This window comes from Meleagris gallopavo, chromosome 4 (assembly GCF_905368555.1).
Source record: "Meleagris gallopavo chromosome 4, MGAL_WU_HG_1.1, whole genome shotgun sequence".
Classification (NCBI taxonomy): Eukaryota; Metazoa; Chordata; class Aves; order Galliformes; family Phasianidae; genus Meleagris; species Meleagris gallopavo.
In genome coordinates this window covers 5,237,765-5,259,070 of record NC_139407.1, presented here as the reverse complement: position 1 = coordinate 5,259,070, position 21,306 = coordinate 5,237,765, and the positions used below count along the sequence as shown (strand labels likewise).

At 36.4% G+C, this 21,306-nt stretch overlaps 1 protein-coding gene across 5 annotated transcripts in view; it reads right to left on the bottom strand.

The window, feature by feature from the left end:
* The window catches only part of PALLD (palladin, cytoskeletal associated protein), a 180,942-nt gene that overhangs the window by 115,203 nt on the left and 44,433 nt on the right, over window positions 1-21,306 (bottom strand). For all 5 annotated transcript variants that reach the window (XM_085222048.1, XM_010709482.3, XM_085222049.1 and 2 more), the window contains exons 3-6: window positions 5,667-5,845; window positions 2,965-3,031; window positions 2,258-2,363; window positions 1,347-1,421 (exon numbers count right to left, since the gene is read on the bottom strand). In XM_085222048.1, the coding sequence (XP_085078174.1) occupies window positions 1,347-1,421; window positions 2,258-2,363; window positions 2,965-3,031; window positions 5,667-5,845 (427 nt within the window). The remainder of the gene's footprint in view (window positions 1-1,346; window positions 1,422-2,257; window positions 2,364-2,964; window positions 3,032-5,666; window positions 5,846-21,306) is intronic.

Below are 21,306 nucleotides of genomic sequence, written 5' to 3'. Positions count from 1 at the left end.
CAGCTGGCTTAAACCAGTTAGTAATGGATTTCAGGAATAAGAGAGATGAGGACCGGAAGGTAACAGTGGGATTTTGGTGATTTCTGAGTGTCTGAGCTAGGCTTCTCGTATTTCCTCCTCTTATTGGAAATTGCCTGGCTCCCTACCTTGCAGCAACTGTGTTCTCTAATTCCTTGCACCTTCTTTATTCACCCTCCTGTGGTAACTGCAGTATGAGTGCAGAATTCCAGTGAAAGGAATCAGACCTTTTCTGCCTTGAAAAATGGATATGTTGAGGTGAAGATACAAAATTGTGGAGAACACGGTTTTTTCTTAGTTTAGGAAGAACTATTTGCTGTTCCATAGGATCTTTCAGTCAAATTGTTTTTGTGAAGTAATTAACAGAAGGCTGCTCTGAAAGTAATGCCTCCCATTTATTTATTTCCATGGAAACTACACCAGATACAAAGAGCACAACAGCACTATTTGATAAAATAAATACCAGCTACAAAACACAACTTATCAATATAGTCACTATCATTAGCTATGTATTTTTGCCAGCAATGAGCAAGTGCCTGCATGTTACGCTTGTAAAAATCTAGGCCAGCAGAGGTGACCCACTTCACTGTCACTATCACAGAATCACAGAATGGCCAGGGTTGGAAGGGACCTCAAGGATCATGAAGCTCCAACCTCCCTGCCACATGCAGGGCCACCAACCTCCACATTTAATACCAGCCCAGGCTGCCCAGAGCCCCATCCAGTCTGGCCTTGAACACCTCCAGGGATGGACGGGGCATCCACAGCCTCTCTGGGCAGCTGTTCCAGCACCTCACCACTCTCTCTGTAAAGAACTTCCCTCTGACATCCAACCTAAATCCTCCCTCAACTTAAAACCATTTCCCCTTGTCCTGCTGTTATCTACTATTGCTGAAATGCACCACCCACCACCTCACTGTGCTCACATCCACTGTCTGGTGTCCATAAACATTCAGCAAGTGTCGATAATGTCAGTGAGTGCCATTTTTTTTCCACATGGAAGAATTCAATGACACAGCTTTGCTTCATTCACATGTCCATGTCAGACACCAATTTGTCAGACTGCCCCTCTGCTGCCATCTGTCACACATAGAATATGCATGTAATTCCTCTATGATATTAACAAGGTAGAAGGCATAAGAACATCATTGTGTCAGTGGTCAGATTACCTTAGAATGTCTTTATACAGAAAAGGTATTTACCTAATAATATCTGCAATTTTTTTTTTTTTATCCAATCAAAGACTCCTGCTTTATGATAATAAGTTCTTGATATTTCCTTCTGGACTAAATGAATACTGTATAAAAATCATGATGGATAAACCATACCTTAGTAAAAATGAGTGCAGAATTGATAGGCTTAGATCCATCCAGATGGTGCAAGTATGAAGTAGGGCTTTGGACCTGCAAAGTATTGCAACAACACTATGAAATGCAAAGAATATGATGTTTGAATAACATCATCTGTGTAAACATATTCCATAATACAAATTCAAAAATGAATGATTTTAATCTGCTATTCTCATCACTATTTCACTCGGTTGTACTTCTGATATCAAAATTCTTCTACACTTTCCATGAGAACTTTGTACCCAAGCACCTGCCTTGAAATATTTTGTGTTCAACACTTGTTCGTATCATTCATCTAAGTCCCTCCACACAAAAGCAGTTTTGCATCTTCTGTTATTATATCCCTTGACTGATCTTGTCATCAAGAAGAGTATCTAAAATTTATCCATATTAAACAAAGAAAGGGAAAGTAATTTACCATGTACAATTTAATAGAGATTTTTTTTTTTTACATTTCATGATTTATATGTGAACTCTAAGTCATCCACAGCACCTTTAGAACTTTCTATAAACTAAAGAATGCTGATCTTCTATATTTATCTCTTACCAAGTAAAATGAACAGAGAAACGATAGTAGCATTTAATTTAACAAAATTACATTATTTTGGAACTGGAACAAGCTGCTATTAAGTAATATCCTCTGTAATTTTCATTGTCATGATGTCAACTGCTCACATGCTGCGGAGATACACACTATAAGAATCCTTATGTATCTTTACTGTCACACTTCATTTGCTAGAAAACTACCTAATTTTTTAAATCATTACTCTTAATAACATAAGCTTATAGTCCATTAATATAGTTCCTCAAATGACAGAGTTTTTCAGGACTTAAATATTTTGAAATGAATTATAAAATACTTCTACTAATTTTAAAATGTCTGGAAATACCTGCTGACTGGGCACAGAGATGGGCTGAATTACAGCTGTGGTGACTCCAGACTTTGGTGAAGAAGATCCTATTGTCAGGGAAACAGAGGTGGTTTTCTTTTGGGCCCTGAGAAAGAAAAACAGTACAATAGTCTATAAGATATGAAATCAGAATATGTTAGTTTGTAACTAATAAGCCACCTTGTATTTTCCAGATCTTCAATATTTTTATTCAACTGGTGTTCATTCCGTGCTCATATCTGCATAACCATCTTATATATATCATTAAAAGTGGAAAGATCAACTGTGGAGGAAGCTTGACTGGAATACAATCTTTGACTATAGCTTGACTATATCTCTTCCTATAGAGGAGTCAAACACTCTCTCTCTATATAAATATATATATATATTCTAGACCACTGCATAGTTTTCTGGAAGCACATGGCTAGGCAATTATAAACAAAGATTTGATTAACCAAAAGTTACTCCTAAATATGAAAAGTTGATAACTGCTAAAGTATTGTTAAGTAGGGGTAGACTCAGAATAAGCACATTAATAAAATCTATAGTCATAATACTGCACATTTATATCACATGAAAGAAGGAGAAAAGACAAGACATACACAGATACATTCAAGATGCTTATTCAATTCTAAAACTACTAAAGATTTTCCAGTGTGCCTCATTAAGAAAATTTGAACATCATTAGTTCTATTTCACACACTTACTGTGGCATAGCTCCAGATTTTGATTTGAAAATTAAACTTTCACTCTCTGAATCTGTGGAACTGGCACCTGGAAAAGAAAGCATATTCAATAATCTTTTACTGATATCCTTTAAGTTCAAATTCCAAAGGAAAAACTTTGGTACTTCTGCATTACCCTTCAAGAGACTTGCAATATGCACTGTAAGACATTCCAAGTGTTGAGAATTTTCTGTAATAAGAAAATCGGCAGTAGCCTATCTGCTAAGACACTGTACCTATATAGTTTAGACAGTTACAGAAATCATGTCCATGCCCATTTAATTTCAAACTGTTTTCATATAATCACAGAATTGCCCGGGTTGGAAGAGACCTCAAGGATCAGGAAGCTCCAACCCCCTGCCACATGCAGGGCCACCAACCTCCACATTTCATACCAGACCAGGCTGCCCAGGGCCCCATCCAACCTGGCCTTGAACACCTCCAGGGATGGACGAGGCATCCACAGCCTCTCTGGGCAGCTGTTCCAGCACCTCACCACTCTCTCTGGAAAGAACTTCCCCTGACATCCAATCTGAACCCTCCCTCCTTGAGCTTAAAACCATTTCCCCTTGTCCTATCACTGTTTTCCTTTGTAAAAGTTGATTCCTTTCCTGTTTATAATCCCCTTTTCAACACTGGAAAGCTGCAATTAGGTCTCCTTGCAGCCTCTTCTTCTCCAGGCTGAACAAGCCCAGCTCCCTCAGCTTGCCTTTGTAAGGGAGGTGCTCCAGCCCTCTGATTATGTTCATGGCCCTCCTAGGATCTTAGCTTTATTCCTTTGTACTGAAGCAAATATGACAAAAAAATTGCTGATGACTACTGTTCTACTGGAAATGTTGTATTTACTTGAATGTTAAAACTTAAATCTTAGGAAAACGTCTTATATACAGATAATAAATCTTCAACCATAATTAAGAGCACTCAGTGTAGGAAGGCATTTCCAGACTAAACTTGTTACCCACTATTTCCACATTGCAGACTATTTCTATCAATCTACACATGACATTTACATAGTGATGTTTCTTTCCAGTGGAAGTCTTGATATAATGTATGTGTTTGGAAATATCCTGAACCCACTTGAAGAAAAGATGGGAAAGTATTTATTTTCCCACTGTCTTCATTTTTTCTAATAGCTATTGCCTCTGTATGCAAGTTATTCTAGGTATTTATGCAGTGTGGATAATTCCTCTAAGGATTTGTACATATATGCATAGCTGAATTTGTATTACAGACCATAGAGAAATCATATTAACATACATAGTATTGCATAGATTGACTTACACTGAAACAGAACTTGAACTCAGGGACTCAGGGACTCTATTTATTTACAAAATATGGGCTACAAAAGTCAAAGCCTTAAGTAGCACAAAAGGGTAAGAAAAGAGAAGCAATGTCAGGTGAGCAAAGTGGGTCTACGTGTAAGTATTTCTCATGAGTAAAGGATAAAAATGTCTTGCGTGGCTGGGCTTGATATTCAGAAGAAGGTGTGAGACACCATTGTCATCAAGATTATTAATGTACAAAGCAATGTTTGCATGGCAATCTGCTTTCCTTAAAGATGATAAGGGAGGAGCATAATGTCTTGTACAATTCTCTCTTTGAAAGGTAAATGTCGTAAATCTTCAAGACAGAAATTCCACATGGTAAAACTTAGCCAGATCTCAGAAAATGAATTCTTACTTGCTGTATCTCCCTTTCTATTTGTTTTCAGTGCTGCTTCCACTGTTACAACTTCCAGTAGAATTATAAATTTGTACTGTATCTGAGCATTTCTGAAATCATACTCCCTTCTGCAAAGAAAAAATCTTCCCAGAATCCATAAAATCCAGAAAAGGTCTTGGTGATTTTGCTATTACATCCCAAGAACACAGTTTTGAGCATAGAAAATATTACAAGAGAAACCTTATAAATAATGCATTTTGCTATGATTCAGCTAAATTGCAGTGAAAAAAAATTGCTTTGTTAATCAAGATCAATTTAATAATTTTAGTATAATATTATTCTGATTTACAAGTGTTTGTTACATTAATTTGTTTCAACTAATTATTAAATGAATGTTAAAGAGTTACAAAACCAGTGAAGATCTTACTGAAATGCTTGAAAGATAAATTAACTAAAGTAAAAATTGGATTTACACAATTAATGTAATTATGTAATTAATATTACTGCGTCTAAAATACAGTCACTTGATTGTGGACAAAACAACACTGCATTACTGACTTACATACAATCTGACTTAAAGTTAGGGTGTAAAATATGAAGAATTAAAGCACGTTTGCCCATGACTGAGGAGGACTTATTTGGGACAGTCACCTTTAATTGCACTGGAAGGAGGTACAGAAATGTCACAGGAATTACTGCTACTCTGAAAATCATTATTAATATAACCAGTTAAATCTTTTATTTGCAGAAGCTACTTAAAACCTGTTTACAAAAAGCTCTACTTGTCCCTCCTTTTCCATTTTTAATCTCCTTTTTGCCTCAAATAAATAGCAACCTAGCCAGCGATTCTTGGAATATCCACTGAAATATCAGAATTAATACAGTGCCATTGTCATATACTGCTTTAAAAGGAAGCTGAGAAACACCATACAATTATCACTAAGCAACTAAGAACTAAAAGTAAACTTCAGCTTAGTTATCTTTCATGTCTGAGTCAAGAATCTTTTTATTTCACCTCTTACCTTCAATGAATATTTCAGCTGATGTACTATCTGAACCAAGGGAATTTGAAGCCAGACAAGTATAGCGCCCTGTATCGTCTTCAAAGGCTTCTGCTATAATTAGTGAATGAAGTCCTCCACTTCCAGAATGGATTTGAATGTCAGGGGAGTTCTGGAGTTCTTTTCCTTCACAGAACCATCTGTAGCCCACACACATTTAGAAAGACAAAGAAGAAAAAGAACATAAAATATTGGTTCAGGCTCATCACACAGGAAGATATTTCAACTGCTGAGAAAAACTAAATTGCTATTGAAAGCAGCACATTGTGCTTTGAAGTGTTTAATGGCATTTGCAAAGAAATAACTTGGTGGCATAAAATTTCTTAAAGAGGCAGTGAACATTTCTTATCTTGAGAAAATTGTACACACCTAAAAATTAGATCTATTCCCTGTTCTATACATGTAGAATTAATGCTTCCTGCTTATCTTATGTACTGGCTTATTTGAGCGCAGTCTAATCCATTTCAAATAAACCTTCCTTCACTGATTCTCCATAGTAGGTGTTTGATTTTTTTCTTTAGATTACATCCACTTGATCTAATGTAATCCTGTGGTTCCTGTATTGCTGAACTTCAAACTCCTGCCTCAGAACAGGAGCATAAGCTGGTTCTGTAGCCTATGATATATACATACACATATAATCAGCATGTGTTCCTTTATCAAAAAACTTAGGCCCCAACAAAAGAGCCTATTTACCTGGGGTAAGCTATTGCTATGTGAAAGCACAGCCTATTTTATTTATGTTGGGCCGATGAAACAGTGCATGCTGTCTAAGAGCAAGTCCTTCCCTGCTGCCTAGGAGGTACCAGCACGTAAGACAGTTCCCTTTAATGGCTCAGAAATCTGGGCAAGCTCTCTGTGTTTATCAACAACAGACCTTTTATTCCTGAAGGCTAAAAAATATGTTAGTAGTGGCATTAGAACCATATGTAATTCTCTTCCGTAATTAAAAGACCAGTAAGTTCCTTTTCTGTCTTCTATTGTGCCCAGAAAGTGCACAGAAGTATCCTTTTTGGAGGGAACTAACAAACTTCCATTTGTTTACTCAGTAGACCCCTCTGGCCTACTTTTACAACTGTTGGGCTTGGAGACAAATTTATTCTGTCAGCTCCACTGCCAAAATTAACATTTCTCTTCCCCCTCTTCCCTTCCTTTCCTCTCCTTGTCACGAGTCCTCCCTCCTCCCGGTGTGAGGACCTCTGCTACTATTTCTGCTCAACAGACTATCAGAGCCCTAACCTCTGGGCAGCCTCTCCTAAGCTTCATTTTAAACGATATGCACAGGAGAGAGGTTAATTCAATTTCTAGACAATCACAGACGAGTCTGTAATACGAGGCTCCACTTAACCATTAGTTCTATTTTTCTTTCCTTTCCAGAAACATCCTGTGAAGAAAAACCTCTCCTCCAGCTTAATTATTTTCACAGATCAGTCCCATCTTAGTTTCATGCGACTTGTAATGGCTTTCCACTACTTCCCAAATACTGCGCTTACAGAATGGTTAAGAAATTGTGATAAGCACATAAGCCTAAAGTGAAAAGTCGACGTACATATTTTTGTCAGATGATGTCCAGTAAGAAAACTGTTTTCTTAAGAGGGCAAGTTCTACACCATTCCTTGCTCTTTGCATACACACAGCCGGCCTCAAGCAGTGGGAGCTACACCTCAGCACTCGGGACTGAGACCCATTGCATCACACCAGTGACAGCACTGGCAGCAAGTCCTGACGTGCTACGTTATATGCTGGCTGTCATGAGACAAACACAGAACTATGCAGTTCAACACAAAGCTATCTCAGCCCTCATTAAGGTGATGCTTGATGAATTGGGAAACAGGCTTGACGTTTGGCTACGCTGTGGGAAGAACAATTCACATTCATGATGGGCAACGCCACAGAATATTGGAACAGATTTAATTATATTCTATTATATTTTATCTGTTTTTCTAATTGTAGTCTTTTTAATGTTGATCCAAGTTAATAGCAGGATAAGATTAATTAATGGGAATTTCATTTAGAGATTACATGAAAATTAAGTGAACAAAACATACTCATCCTGCAATAACTTGCTAGTTGCCATTTCAGTTCAACAAAGCTTATGAATGAAAAGTGCCAGCTAGCAAAACTAAATGAAGTATTTCCTGGCCAAATACTGACTGATTTTTACATTTTCATCTCTAAGTAGTATGGGGCATTAAAAAACAGGCCTAGTGAGAGGCTCCATCAGCCCTACTGCCATTATGCTTGGATTAGCCAAGTTAAGATTTTCTGCTCCTTAGAACTGAAAAGTATTCAAAATCAAGTCTTTGGAGCATTCTCACTTTCTGGAAAGGGATCACCAAAGCAATTGACAAATCCCTACCAAAGGAAGACTGTGCCAGAGCAACCTGTAAGACTGATGGCTAGACACAGAAAAACAGCCACTGAAAATTCCAAATTTATGCTAACTAGCACAGCATTAACTTACATCCAGTTTATTCCAGTCTGCCAAGCCTTGCAAGGATAAGAGGATTATTATCTAGGTGTGAGAGGGCAATAATAATGCTTTTGAGAAGCCCAAAACCCCAACTCATACCAAACCAGAAGACACCAGAAGTAACAGAGGAACAAATCCATCGCAGATGCTTTACAAAAAAGATATTTCTCTCTATGGAGGACATGGAGTTAAAGATGTATCACATGCTCTGGATACTAGAGTACAAAAATGATCTGCTCTTTTTCCCAATCCCTTTGCTGTAGGTTCTCAATGCTAAATAAAGCGTGCAGATAGAAGCAACGCATATATTTTACATATGTATATATATATATATATATATCAGTTCATAGAATAAGAACTCAAGCTTGCATCCTGGGTTTGCTCCTGTAGGCCATGCAAGCCTTCATGAACCACTGTAAAGAACAATCGCCTTGAAAAATAGTAGTGAATATTGTAATAAAGCCAGAGGAAGGCAAAAAAGTCAAATAAAAGGAATGTAAAAAAAATGGAATCTGTTTTTATCAGTCAGTAAATATTAATAAATTTCAAATAATACTGCATTTCTCTGTTCTTTACTTCTTTCTTCTTCATTCTCTTCTCTCAATTTCTCTTCCTGCCTGCATTTCCACTGTACTGCTCGCTGCCTCTGCTGTTCTGCAACTCATACTTTTCAACTACGCTGTATCAACTATATGTTAAAATGACAGCAATTAAGTATTTGATGTATGCACTGAAACACAATCAGAAGACTAGAAAGTCAGTTCTCCAAGGAAGCAAATTGGAGGTATTTTGATATTAGGTGAACAAAGGTTGAAATACTTGTTTTTCCTTCTTCAAGGCCTACTTTGCCTTTCCATTTTCTATGTTATTGTATGACAGCAAATCGAGGATAGCAAACAAAAGAAATCTAGATGCCAGGTGGGTGGCAGTTCATGTACACAACATGAAGCAGCAATTTATATAGCACGTCTTTTGTTTTCATTCTTCTTTTCCTTATGCCCTCACAACTCTCCATGTATGGAAATACATACAAACACATGTATCTGGGATTGTAATGTCTATGAAGAAAATATAAACAAAGTTGAATAGTACACTGACTGAGTGAGCACCAGGGCCCTAAGAAAAACAGCTCAGGGTTTTCTCTAATGCATAATCCTGCTGGAACTTGTGTTTTTTGAAAGTCACAGAGGAATAGAGAAGTTTTCCTTTCTGCACACTCTTAAAAGTTAATTTAAAATGGCAGCTGAAGTGAAACTTTAAGATACAGCCTTAGGAATTCTAGGAGGGAACTCTGACCATTAGAAAAAATGGAGAGAGATAAGTTGCAAATTAAGAAGTAATTTTATATCAGTGGTGTTGAGCATGTCCAGCAAGAAAAGCTAAAATGAAATACCTTAACATTCCAGTACTGAATAGTGAATGGCAATGTTTCCATCACTACACTGTTTAACTTTTATTTTCTCCATATACCTCCAATACTTCCAGGCTGTAAAATATCACTCTGTAAGAGTCACATTATTTTAAAAGGCAGACTCATTTTAGTAGTGCACACCGACAGAACAAGGAGCAACAGGCAAAAACTGCAACATGGGAAGTTCCATACAAACACGAGGAAGAGCTCCAATGTGAGAATGGCAGAGTGCTGGGATAGGCTGCCCAGAGAGGTCGTGGAGTTTCCTTATCTGGAGGTATTCAAAACTCACCTGGACACTTTCCTATGCAACCTACTCTAGGGAGCCTGCATTAGCAGAGGGTTGGACTAGAACATCCCCAGAGGTCCCATTCAACCACTATAATTCTGTGAAACACAAAATCAAATTTGCCATATAAATTTTAGAATCTGGCGCTGTAATGAGATTATTTCAAAGGCTTATTATTTCCACACAGCTCATTTTTTGCTCTATATGTAATGCAGTATTTTCAAGCCTTATATGTAATTCCATTATTTGTATAGGCAATGCACGAATAACTAATAACAATGCACATTTGCATTGAAACACACTTGAAACATTCACATTTTGTAATCTTTGAAGATCTGAATGTAGATACAAAAAGCTGGTGCTGTGCTTGAATGCACTGTAAAGTAGATTAAGAAATGGCCCTACATACTGTAAGCCACAGATGCCAATTTTATTATTAAAAATATGTAGTATAATAAACAGGTCTATTACTTATTCAGAATGTAACTGATTCTTCAGGTATTGCAGTGTTCTCCAAGCTCTAATTTGAGTGAGGACTACACATACAGCTGAATAAACTGAATGATTAGATACCTAGGGACCAATACTGTCTTGCCAGAAATACATAAAATAGCCAAATTATACAAAAATGGCCACATTTCCAAGGCACTTTTCAATATTGCAGCCTGCCATTTCTTACAAGTTAATTTTGCTTTCTCTGAAGTCAAGCTTTCCATCACCCTTCCTCCAAGGATGCAGAGAGAGGGTAAGAAAAAAAGTACAGGTGTGACCAGCTGGGCCATGGGCTACAAAGCTCCCAAGAAGAGCAGCCAACGGCCTCTGTCACCATTTGCAAGCTGCAGTAACTCCAAACATTTGTTTATTTATTCATAGCTTCCCCTGGCATTAAGAAAATTATTTTCCTACGTGTTTGTGGAAGTTCTCAGAGTCTCCATTACCTTTACTTGTGCCGCAAGGATTCTGCTCTCCTTCATTATTTTGGCTGGTGACTTTAGTGAGATTAGTTTGAGATTTGACAAGACAAGCTCCAGACAAGACAAAACAGCAGAGATCCTGTCTGTAGCTTCTATCGTTCTTTTAACTCTTACAGTGTTTTAAAAAAATATATATTTATGCTATACGTTTTTAATTAAACAAATGGTTAAGTTACGGAAGAAAATACAACAGCAGTGCTAAAAATTATAAGAATGTATCCTATATGAAGGAAAGCAAGATTCATAATTCTCATTAACTTGCTTAACTTACACCAAGCCTTTTAGAAAACATATTTTTTTTTTCTTTTGATTTTTAGATAAAAAGAATTTTAAGTTATTGTCTTCACAGTATTTTTGCTTGTTATTTTTCCTTATTTTCATTTCTCTCACTCAGTGCCACTAATTTCAGCCCTGGTACTGCTAAGCTATTTTTATGCAGAATATAAACATTTGCTCCCCACATGCATGATTCTGAAGTTACTAAACTTAGTCAAATTTACCCCATGTGTCATGTCTCCTATTTCCTAAGGCCTTTCTGCTATTTTTACAAGCTATTTTTAACTGAGCAACTAGTCAAAACAATTGTGCATATTTTAATATAAATTAAATCAGTAAAAATATTTAGAACTAGGACTGCATCCCTTGAAAATTCTTCTTTTATTTTGTTCCTTTGCTTAGAACTTTTTATTTTCAAGGGAATGGTTACAGACCTGCTTGGATTACACGTTTCCTTTCTTCTTGAAGTCTTTGAGATGGGGCTTTGGCGTGGGAGAACTGTAACCAGTAATTTAAATAGATAAAACTTATTTTTAAACATATTTATTATAATTTGACTCTACTGTGGAAAACTACAGAGAAGAATGAGTTAAATGGTACAGAACCATTCTAATTCAGTGGAAAATATTTTGTGAAAAATTGAATGAGTCTGAGTTAAGATTGGATTCTTATCAAAGCAGAGAAGATAGGCAAGATGTGGTGTGGTAACAGCATACTGGTATATAAAGGAAAAAGCGGGGAGATTTAAAAAACAAAATTAAATTACATTCCATGCCTATCATGAACAAGCTTAATATTATTCTTTTCTTTATAGAAACAGGAGAGAATATACCACACAGAAAAAAGATAGCAACTATATGCAACTTATTTGGATACGTTATCCAAAAATTTGTGATTAATAAACATGTCTGTCATAGCAGGCTGTGCAAGAGGTTGTGGTATTGTTCACTACAGACTACTCACTTCTTGCCTTAATAGCTTTTATAAAAAATGGATATGTTACTTTCTTTCTTTTTTTTTTTTTTAAACTCTGTGATTATAATGGAAAATATTTTAAAATTTAATAGAAAAGCAATGAAAAGTACCTAGCAGCTTTATTTTGAAGTGGCTTTGAACTCTTGTAAAAGCAAAGTATCAAGGAAGCAATTCTTATCACTTATGGGTCTCTGGCGTTGGGGCAAACAGCATTTCACAAATGCATTTAACAGCATCCAAATGAGATACCATACTTCAAGTAATCCTGCTTGATCACGCAGAACTAAGGTATCTGTACAACTTTATTTATTTGGTAAGAACAGCACGGAGACAGTCTTTAACAGGCAAAAAAAAAAAAAGTAATCAATATTAAGAAAAAGTCTGTAGGTTTTCTTTTTCAATCATTATGAACAAATATCATATGCCTATATAGCAACTTCTGAAAAAAAAAAAACACCTGCATAGACTGCAGTCAGCCTTCATGTAGAAAATTACTGAATGTCTACTGAATAACACCTTATCCATTTCTGAAAACCAAAGTTTAAACTCTGCCTCACATTAGATTTTATCTCCATCCTTTGCCTAAAAGACTGATCTTTTCTGCTTATTTTTGTCCATCACCAACACACAAAGTAGTGTATTACTCTTGATCTTAATTGCATGTTTTTTTTCAAGACAAATGCACTGACTGGGTGTAGGTATAAGCCAGATTTCACACAGTTTCAGAAACCTCCCAAGGAACAAAAGAAAGAACTTTCTTTTCTGCTTTCAGGCAAAGCAGCAGTATTTAACTGAAATATAGATGTGGATAGACAATTCAGTTCCTCCTAGATCAGGTTAATCATCTGATCAAGAAAGAGAAAAAATACTGTGCAAATTAGTAACTAATTATACAATGCAAACTGCAGACAACTTTTTACTACAAGCATCTTCATTGTTTACAGGCCATACAGCCAGTGATTTACAAATAACAAATCCTCTTCATTTCATAGAGAAACTTCTGTAACTACTGCATTTCTGTGCATATAAGCTCAATTTTTTTTCTGTTTATATATGTAAATAAAAAGCATGAATGAGTGTTTGAAAAGCAAGGTAATCATATAGATATTAAAAACAAGAATGTTTTATAGAAAATTTAAGTTACTAATATTTCAGGTTTTAGCTGCAAGATACATTTTTGAGAACTCTTGCATGCATCAGGTAAGTAGTATGGTACTGCAGGTTAATTTAATGAGATTCTTTATAGCAGTAATTTTCTTCAGTTCTAACTTACTGTAGAGCAAGTGGTTAACAATATTTAATGTAAAAATATCCCACCCATATGCCATTGTTAGGCAGTTAATGGGCATTATTTTGTTTTGGAGATCATCAGGTTTAGGGAGGATGTATTATACAACCTTCTGCCTGACAGAGGTTGATTTTCTGACACATGTATGGGTACTGCTGTAACTTACAACTCAACTCAGGAAATGGGCATCATTGCAGGTGGAACTGCTTTCAAAGCATATGAGATGCATTATCACATTGAGGACAGAGGAAAAAAGCCTTGATTTTTGAATTACTAAAATTCCCATCAGGTGGCTTCTGAGATTAAGTGCTGTCTGGGAAGTGATGGCTCAAGTGTTTTTACAGGTGCCTAAGAAATTGTTGTGCTGTCCCAGAAATAACCAAGCCAAGGAAGGATAAATCAAGTAAGTCAAAGGGAGAAGTACTGCTTGCTTCAGAAGTCAGAGACGGGCAACTTCTTGCACAATTTAAGAGTCAAAAGAACTCTTATTTGTAGCTCCACCACCACTATGGCTCTGTATTTCAGTACCGAAAGCAATCACTCAGCAATTTGGATTGCTTGAGAACATGTGATTTTTTCAAGCTCTTGTTACACAGTGACATCAAAATAAATCTCCTTCAGAACTAAACCAGTAGTGCCTCCCAGCAAAATACCTTCAGCTTCAAGAGATCAAGATGTTAAAGGCTAGAACTAAAAAAAAATATCTTTCCATTCACTTAAAATGAGCTTCTTCAATTATGAGACTTCAGAGTTTAATCATAAGTGTCTGCAAGTATCAGGTGGAAAAAAAAAAAAGAAAAAGGATTGGCTTAAAGTATCAGCAATTCAGTTATTAATACATAGATATTTTCATTAATTAAACACACATCTATTTTCTCAGTGTAATTAAATAAGAGATACTGAACAATAACCAAACAGTTGCAAATTTCCCAGTTGTTCTTACTGAAGTGGTGTGCATGGTACCTATCTCACTGCATCTAAGTATTGGGCCATCTTGTAATAACAGTCTAGGTGGGACCTAATGGTTCAGAGCAATGCCTTCCACTCACCCACGTGTGTCAGTAGTTGAGCAATGAATGTTCCTGCATCTGATGTAGCCTAATAAAACTTTCCTCTAGAAAAAAAAAAAAAAAAAAAAGCTTATTCAACAGGACTTTGAGCACTGCAATGGTAATTGAACATGAGAAAATTAGATATGTTTTATTATTAAGAAACAAAGTTTAAGCACTTTCTCCAGGGTCACTCACAATGTATAAGAGCCAGGTCAGAACCCTGTCAGAACCACTGCCTTAAGTCTAAGACCACCTTCCACAAACCTATTAGGTCTCTAGAATAAGAAGAAATTCTGGCCTTGCATGACTGGAGATCAGCCATGAAATTACTGTTCAGTCTTTGAAAAGTCTAGTAGATTGGAATGAATAGGCTGATGTAAATTATTATACAGCAATGCAGGACAATGAAATATTGGAGCTTAATTCTTAGGGGTCTCTTTGCCTGTTGTGAGAAAGGGTTTGGTGTAGACAACTCCCCTCAGCATTAAGGGAAGTTATGTACATAAGTCTTCAGATTGCACACCAAATAACCACAGCTACCTTCACGTACATAGCAGATGCCATCCCTTGGGTTATGCAGACCTAGATTTACATCAGGTTACCACTTCTTGTTCTCAATATGAGATGAACTTGAGAGGAAAAGAAAGAAAATTAGCAGTTACAGGTGGTTAGATAAACTAAATACTGAACAATCACATGTAAAATACCGAACATTTTTCAGGCCCAAGGAACTGTTGAGGCTTGTAGGATTAACACAATTACATGTCTAACTAAAATGGAATGCATATTGTCTGTAACTGAAACTCTGCTCTTTGTACACTTCTTTGAACAGGAAATTTTGAACTATCATTCTGTAATTATTTTGCCACATGTGGAAGGGAACCTCTTACATAACAGCCAGGCCTAATAATCTTCTAGGGATAATATTTTGGACTTTGAGGGAAGGACTGTAAAGAGTTAAGGAGTAAAGAGAGCAGAGAAAGAGGGTGAAATTGCACTTACACAGTTTAAATTCTATAGATGAGGTACATTTCATTTAATATGATTCTGGTGAGTTAGTTAGTGGTGAGTTCATGGCTAGCAATATAATCTTCACAAGAAGCAGTAATACTTCTCAAAACCATAATAGTTAAAAAGAAGCCAAGAAGAATTTTAGATCAATCATATTTCACAGAAAGAAGAAAAAAAAAAAAGAACAAAAAACAGCAAGCAACAACAAAAACTCTGAATAATGACATGTTAACAATTTGCAGATCAACACTAAGAAAAAAAAGAAACCTTCATCCAGTGTATGTAGTCTGATACACACTGAAAACACGAATGGCAAATGTGGACTTCGCAGGTTTACCTTCAGGACTGGCAAACATCTTGCTGCAGTTATGAAAGGTAGAAAATTAGTGTATCAACTATGTCACGTATTGCAGCCTCTGTGCTTTTTAAATGCACAATTAAGTGACCCCTAAAGAATTATCTGCTTTATTGCAGCTGAATAGCTAAGCCCTTTTATTTTAATCTGGAACATTAGTTAAACTATATCAGATTAAATACAAAACTGTTTTATATGGGTGTTATTCCTACCATCATCTTCCTCTTTGTGGTAGGTAATTCCAAGGTAGAGACAGTAAATACACTTGGTTGATTGGAAGATAAAATACTTAATTCGTGTGAGTCAGGTCAGTAATGCAGCAGTTGAGATCAAAGGAAGAAAGCTGTCAGCAGTTTTGTCAGTGCCTTGCATGAAGCCTGACAGCAGTCACTCAGTGAGACTCAGGCTACAGAGATGGGCATTGTCCTGCAGAACAGCAGACTGCAGAGAGCAAGCACCTCAGCTCTCACTGACGGTGACTTTCAGTAACAGCAGAAGGTCTCGGGTGCCAAGCAGGGAAACTACTAAGACTGAAACCTTCAAGATTATGATGATCTGTATTCCCAGACCGTTGCAGAAACACTGATGATAATCCATGCAGAACATTATACATTAATGAATAAAGGCAGAAGAGAACACTGATCTATTTACCTGTATCTTGATTGTAACTATGCAGCCAAAGCATGACTGACTCTGTTTCATATATTTACAGATAACAAAAGCAGCAATCATATAATTAGAACAGATGGTTTGGCTGAAGTTAAGGGCATGTGACTCAGAGACCCGTATAATAATTTCTGTTAGGAGATCGAAGCTTTGATGATCACTAAGCCTTTAAACAAAGTCCTCATTCAAGTGCCCTCAGAATATCTGGAAAAATAAAAGTGTTTTTTGAGGGTTTGTGTGACATATCTAACAATATATACAGACAAAATTGCAGAAAAAAATTCTAATGTCTTCGTGTATTTAAAAAAATAAATCAATAGTAACTACTTCCACTCTGGTGCTTGGTTTTTTTGTTTTAAATCAACAATTGTTGTTGTTGTTCACAAACAAAACCAGAACTTTGTACACAAACACTATTCTGCTGTTGTGACAGTTTTTCACTTTCACTACTAAGACCTGAAACAGTGAGCAGAAGAAGGAATTCTGATTATTCCAGTTCAGTTTTAGTCTAAAGTTTGTTAAAGTTTGATATATATTGAATTTTTATGTTGTTTTCACATTTGCTTGCCAACCCAGAAGTCAACAGGAACTACATAGTCAAGACCTAGCGAAAATGCAGCTAGTTTGCACTTACTTGAAAATGGTTAACATTTTTGTCAAATTTAGTCCTCAACTTCTGGATGCAATAATTCCTAAATAGGCTATTCTCCATCTGGACAGCTAACACCTGCTATAATGGCTATAATGAATACATTCTTTAATTTCTAATTCAGATTCAATGGCACTGACTACTTTCTTTATATAATGCCAACTGGAATTGTGAGAAAACTATTTAAGGAGAAATTGAGAAAAGGAAATTTTTAAAGCCAGAGCTGAGGTCACACATATAACTGTATTACATCATAACCTAAATATCAACTTTCTTTTCAATAACAGAGGAGTATCTAGATGGGCCAGATCAGTTCCGACACTTTGCAAACCTGCATTTGTAACATAAATAATTTCTAAGCCTACTGGTCTGGACTGAAACCAGCATCTTTCTGAATTAAAATTTCCAACATTAACTAGCAAAAAAAAGTACATCAGCAATACTGATTACTGATTCATAATGTATTATTAGCAAAAACACATTTTTCACAGCTCCTGGTGAAAAGAAGGCTTAATCTGTATGTGGCAGTTGTCATCTTCAGAACTGTACTTTCCTTGGATACGCTATTTCCTTATATTCTATCTCAGAGGTAGGTACAGTGAGAGACATAGCAAAAAGTCACCCATCAGGAGCTAAAGCAGGACTCATAACTTTGCAGATGACATCTGGGGAGTCCTAAGATAATCCAGCGTGAGCCAAATGAAAGGGACTAGTTGAGACAGCAGATGAGAGGAAGGAAAGGGTGGGGAAGGAAAACTGTCTTTGGAGCCACAGTTCTCCCAAAGCAGCAAAACCTATGCCACCATTTCCTCAGCAGCCTTCCTTATGCACAGCATCCTTTTACAGAAATTACAAAGCACAGGCAAGATGTGACTGACTTACTGGCTTTACTGGGCAGACAGATACTTGTCATTAAGGTTAACCCCTGCATTACTGTGCACTTCAAAACTTACAAGACTATTATGGAGAAGACAACATTTATTATCTAAACCAGACCTGAGGACTAGGTATCCTAGGCATCCCATTTACCTAATTAACAGTGATTAACTGATACTGCCTGTCCAGCATCTACTGTGTACAGTTAAAGCACTGTCATAGGCTGCAAGATGCAGCATAGCTCTCACTTAACACTTTGGTTTCCATCCTTTTAGATGGATATCCATGGCTGCCAGCTGCCAAAAGTGACAATTCAAAAGCACACACATACAGTGTTATGAGCTTGAATCACTATCTGGGCTGGGCCACGGCCTACTTGCACTGTACTTTCATCACATCCAAGAATTCTCCCATACACCGACACGCACTGGCCCAGCCAGCCATGTTTCAAAGCACATGTATTTTCCACCACCATTAAGAAAAATGAAATATTCAATAATATCAAAAGCCGCTTTTAGGAAAACTGAAAATTCCACAGGAATCCAACACGTTGGTGGGCAGTGCTCAAGTCTGCTTTAAAGGTATACACTTTACTGCAATGACTAATATTTACGTATGCTTTCTATGGCCCAAGTAAACCTTAAAATTCCTTGATCCTTGTTTCCAGCCCATTTCCATTATGCCTCTCTTCACTGTTTAAAAAAATGAAGAAAGAGACGGGATCTATTTTGCTTATGAGTAGTTCAGTCCAGATTGCCCTACAGTCAGAAAACACCATACAAGTAGTCATAAGTTTGGCAAAAATGTCAAGTTATACCTACTAACTCTTAGCAGCTCTATCAATGCTGACCTGGAAATGCTGCACAGAACCAAATATTCTGATCCTTCCATAAAACCACATGCCACCTATATCATGCAGCAGAATTTTACCAGCTCTGTTTCACTCTCTCAGCTTCTCACTGAGGTGCTCTCCTTCCATTTCTTTGTTTTGTTTGTTTTTTTCTTGTGTGTCTTTTTTCCCTGGTATAAAAGCTGCATTGTTTTATCTTTATTATAATTGTCAGGTCTATAAACAATTGAAGTTCATTTATATGACTTATATGTGCATTAATGCACTATAACTGAACACTGAAAGAACACAATAACACTTCAGGGACAAATTTCACCTCTTATCAAAGTGAATCTATTATTCAGAAATAACTTTTAAACATTTACATTGCAGTTTACGTAAGGCAGAAATTACCTATACAGGGATTTGTCAACACTGGTTAAAGGTTAATGCTGGCTTTTTTTTTTTTTTTCCCTCTCCAGTTTTTACCATTTTAAAAAAAAAAGTTAAGAAAAAAGCACACATGGAAATTAGAGAAAGAAGTCATGTTGAGAAACTAGTTCAAAAGGATGCACACAACTGTATGAAGGTTTATAGTCTTTCTCCAGTCTCAGCCAGCTAAATTTACTATCCCAGTACCTAAAGACAGCAAAAATCTTGTAATTCTTTATTGCATCTGCTGTTGCAGAGTAATAGTTGCATACTGATCCTAAACAATTTAAGAAATCCTCTTCATATTTACTTTATTTTACAACCAGAGAAAAGTTTTTTTTAATGTTAACATTATTATTGTTTCAAATTAGAAACTTCTCAGTTATAAAGTGTCAGTATAAAAATGCATTTATTATCTAGAAGTCACATCCTACAGAAATTCATAACAGTCACAGAGGAAACACACAAAGACTCAGAAAAGCAGTGACTCCATTGGTAGAATGCAGCAGGCAGATGCTGGAACATTGCAATGCCTCAAAGGCAGGCAGCAGTGAAGACAGGGGCTTAAAAGCAGTAGCATACTGTCAGAGGATCTCCATGGGCAAGGAAAGCCTTGTATTAAGTACTATGCATCACTTGATGGGACATAACAGAAGAAAAAACTATCAGAGCACTGGGGGAAGAACAAGACAATGAGAGTATTTCAAATAAATAACACGTATAAGAAGAGTATAATGGTATGAGGTACATCCAATGTAGATTATTACAATCTCATCCTTTAGATTGTGGATACATTTTATCTTAAATAATTACACTAAAACCACTTAGTAAAATTCAGTTTGTCAGAATTTTCCTTAAGATATCCATATCCTCAGAATGGGAGTTTTGGAGTTAAGACGTAGAAAAGGTCTTTGTGGTTTATGTTGTTTTATTTATTTTTTTAGGAATGTAAGCAAGACTGGTATATTTAATTCAGACCACAATAAAAGCATTTTTTCTTGCAATTTATCTCTGGTGTTTTATACATATCATGTTTCTGAATGAAGGGAAAACTAAATTATGTTATTTTTGACATACATGCAAGTACATTAAATATATAGTTCCTTTTCAGAGCAGTCCAAAATGTTGGCTTTGAGAATAAGTAATTAATCCATATACAATCAAAAAGGTCATTGTCCTTCATTTTTACTTTCCATACCATCCATAAATATTTGGAACAGAACACATTTAATGTGATCTATGACAGAGATATCTTCCCTCATCTTTGTCCTTCTCCCTGTCTCTTTCAAATCAGGTCCCTGTAGCATCCTAAATAATTTTTGGGGTACATTTGCTGTAACGTAGGAGAGAGGCATGTTTGTATTCCATGCAAAATATTCAAAGAAGCCATCTCTCCTTTTAGTCAAAGGAACACGAAATACTGTTTTAACCCTGACCTTACCACTGAATGCCGTGATCCCAACTCTTAGCCTCCAGGCAATTAAGAAAAAAAAAACTTTTTGAGTACATTCAGCCAACAATTTCCACGTTAAAAAAAAAGTCTAAGTTGGAGCCATGTGGTCTCAATCAGGCAGTAAAAAACTCCCTGTTATGTTCGTAAATGCAGAACTGCAGTATGCCTATAACCTCTCTTTTAAATCATTTTAACCAGATCTGAATCACTCTCACCACAAATGATTCGGTGGCCCTGGAATGTGCTGGGGTAGACAGAGCTGCGTTGGGACATCTCCCACTTCCCTAGTGTTACAAGAATTGTCTGCAGCAGAAAAAAAAAAACCAAACATTCTTTAAAAGGTGAAAGCCAAGACAAAAAAAAAGTGACATCACAATTGAATCATTCAAGGAAAAAAGGAAAAAATGCAACTACTGCCTAATAAATCAGAGCTGTAAGCCACAAGCCACAGCGAGCCAGTGCAGCCACAGAACAGCTTTTCTTGCTGAAACAGAGATACCACAAGCAGCTGGCAGATACATGTGTAATTGTATTCAGAGAGGTATTGAATTCATTAAGCTAGCCAGACTCAGAAAAGTTATCTATTAAGAAA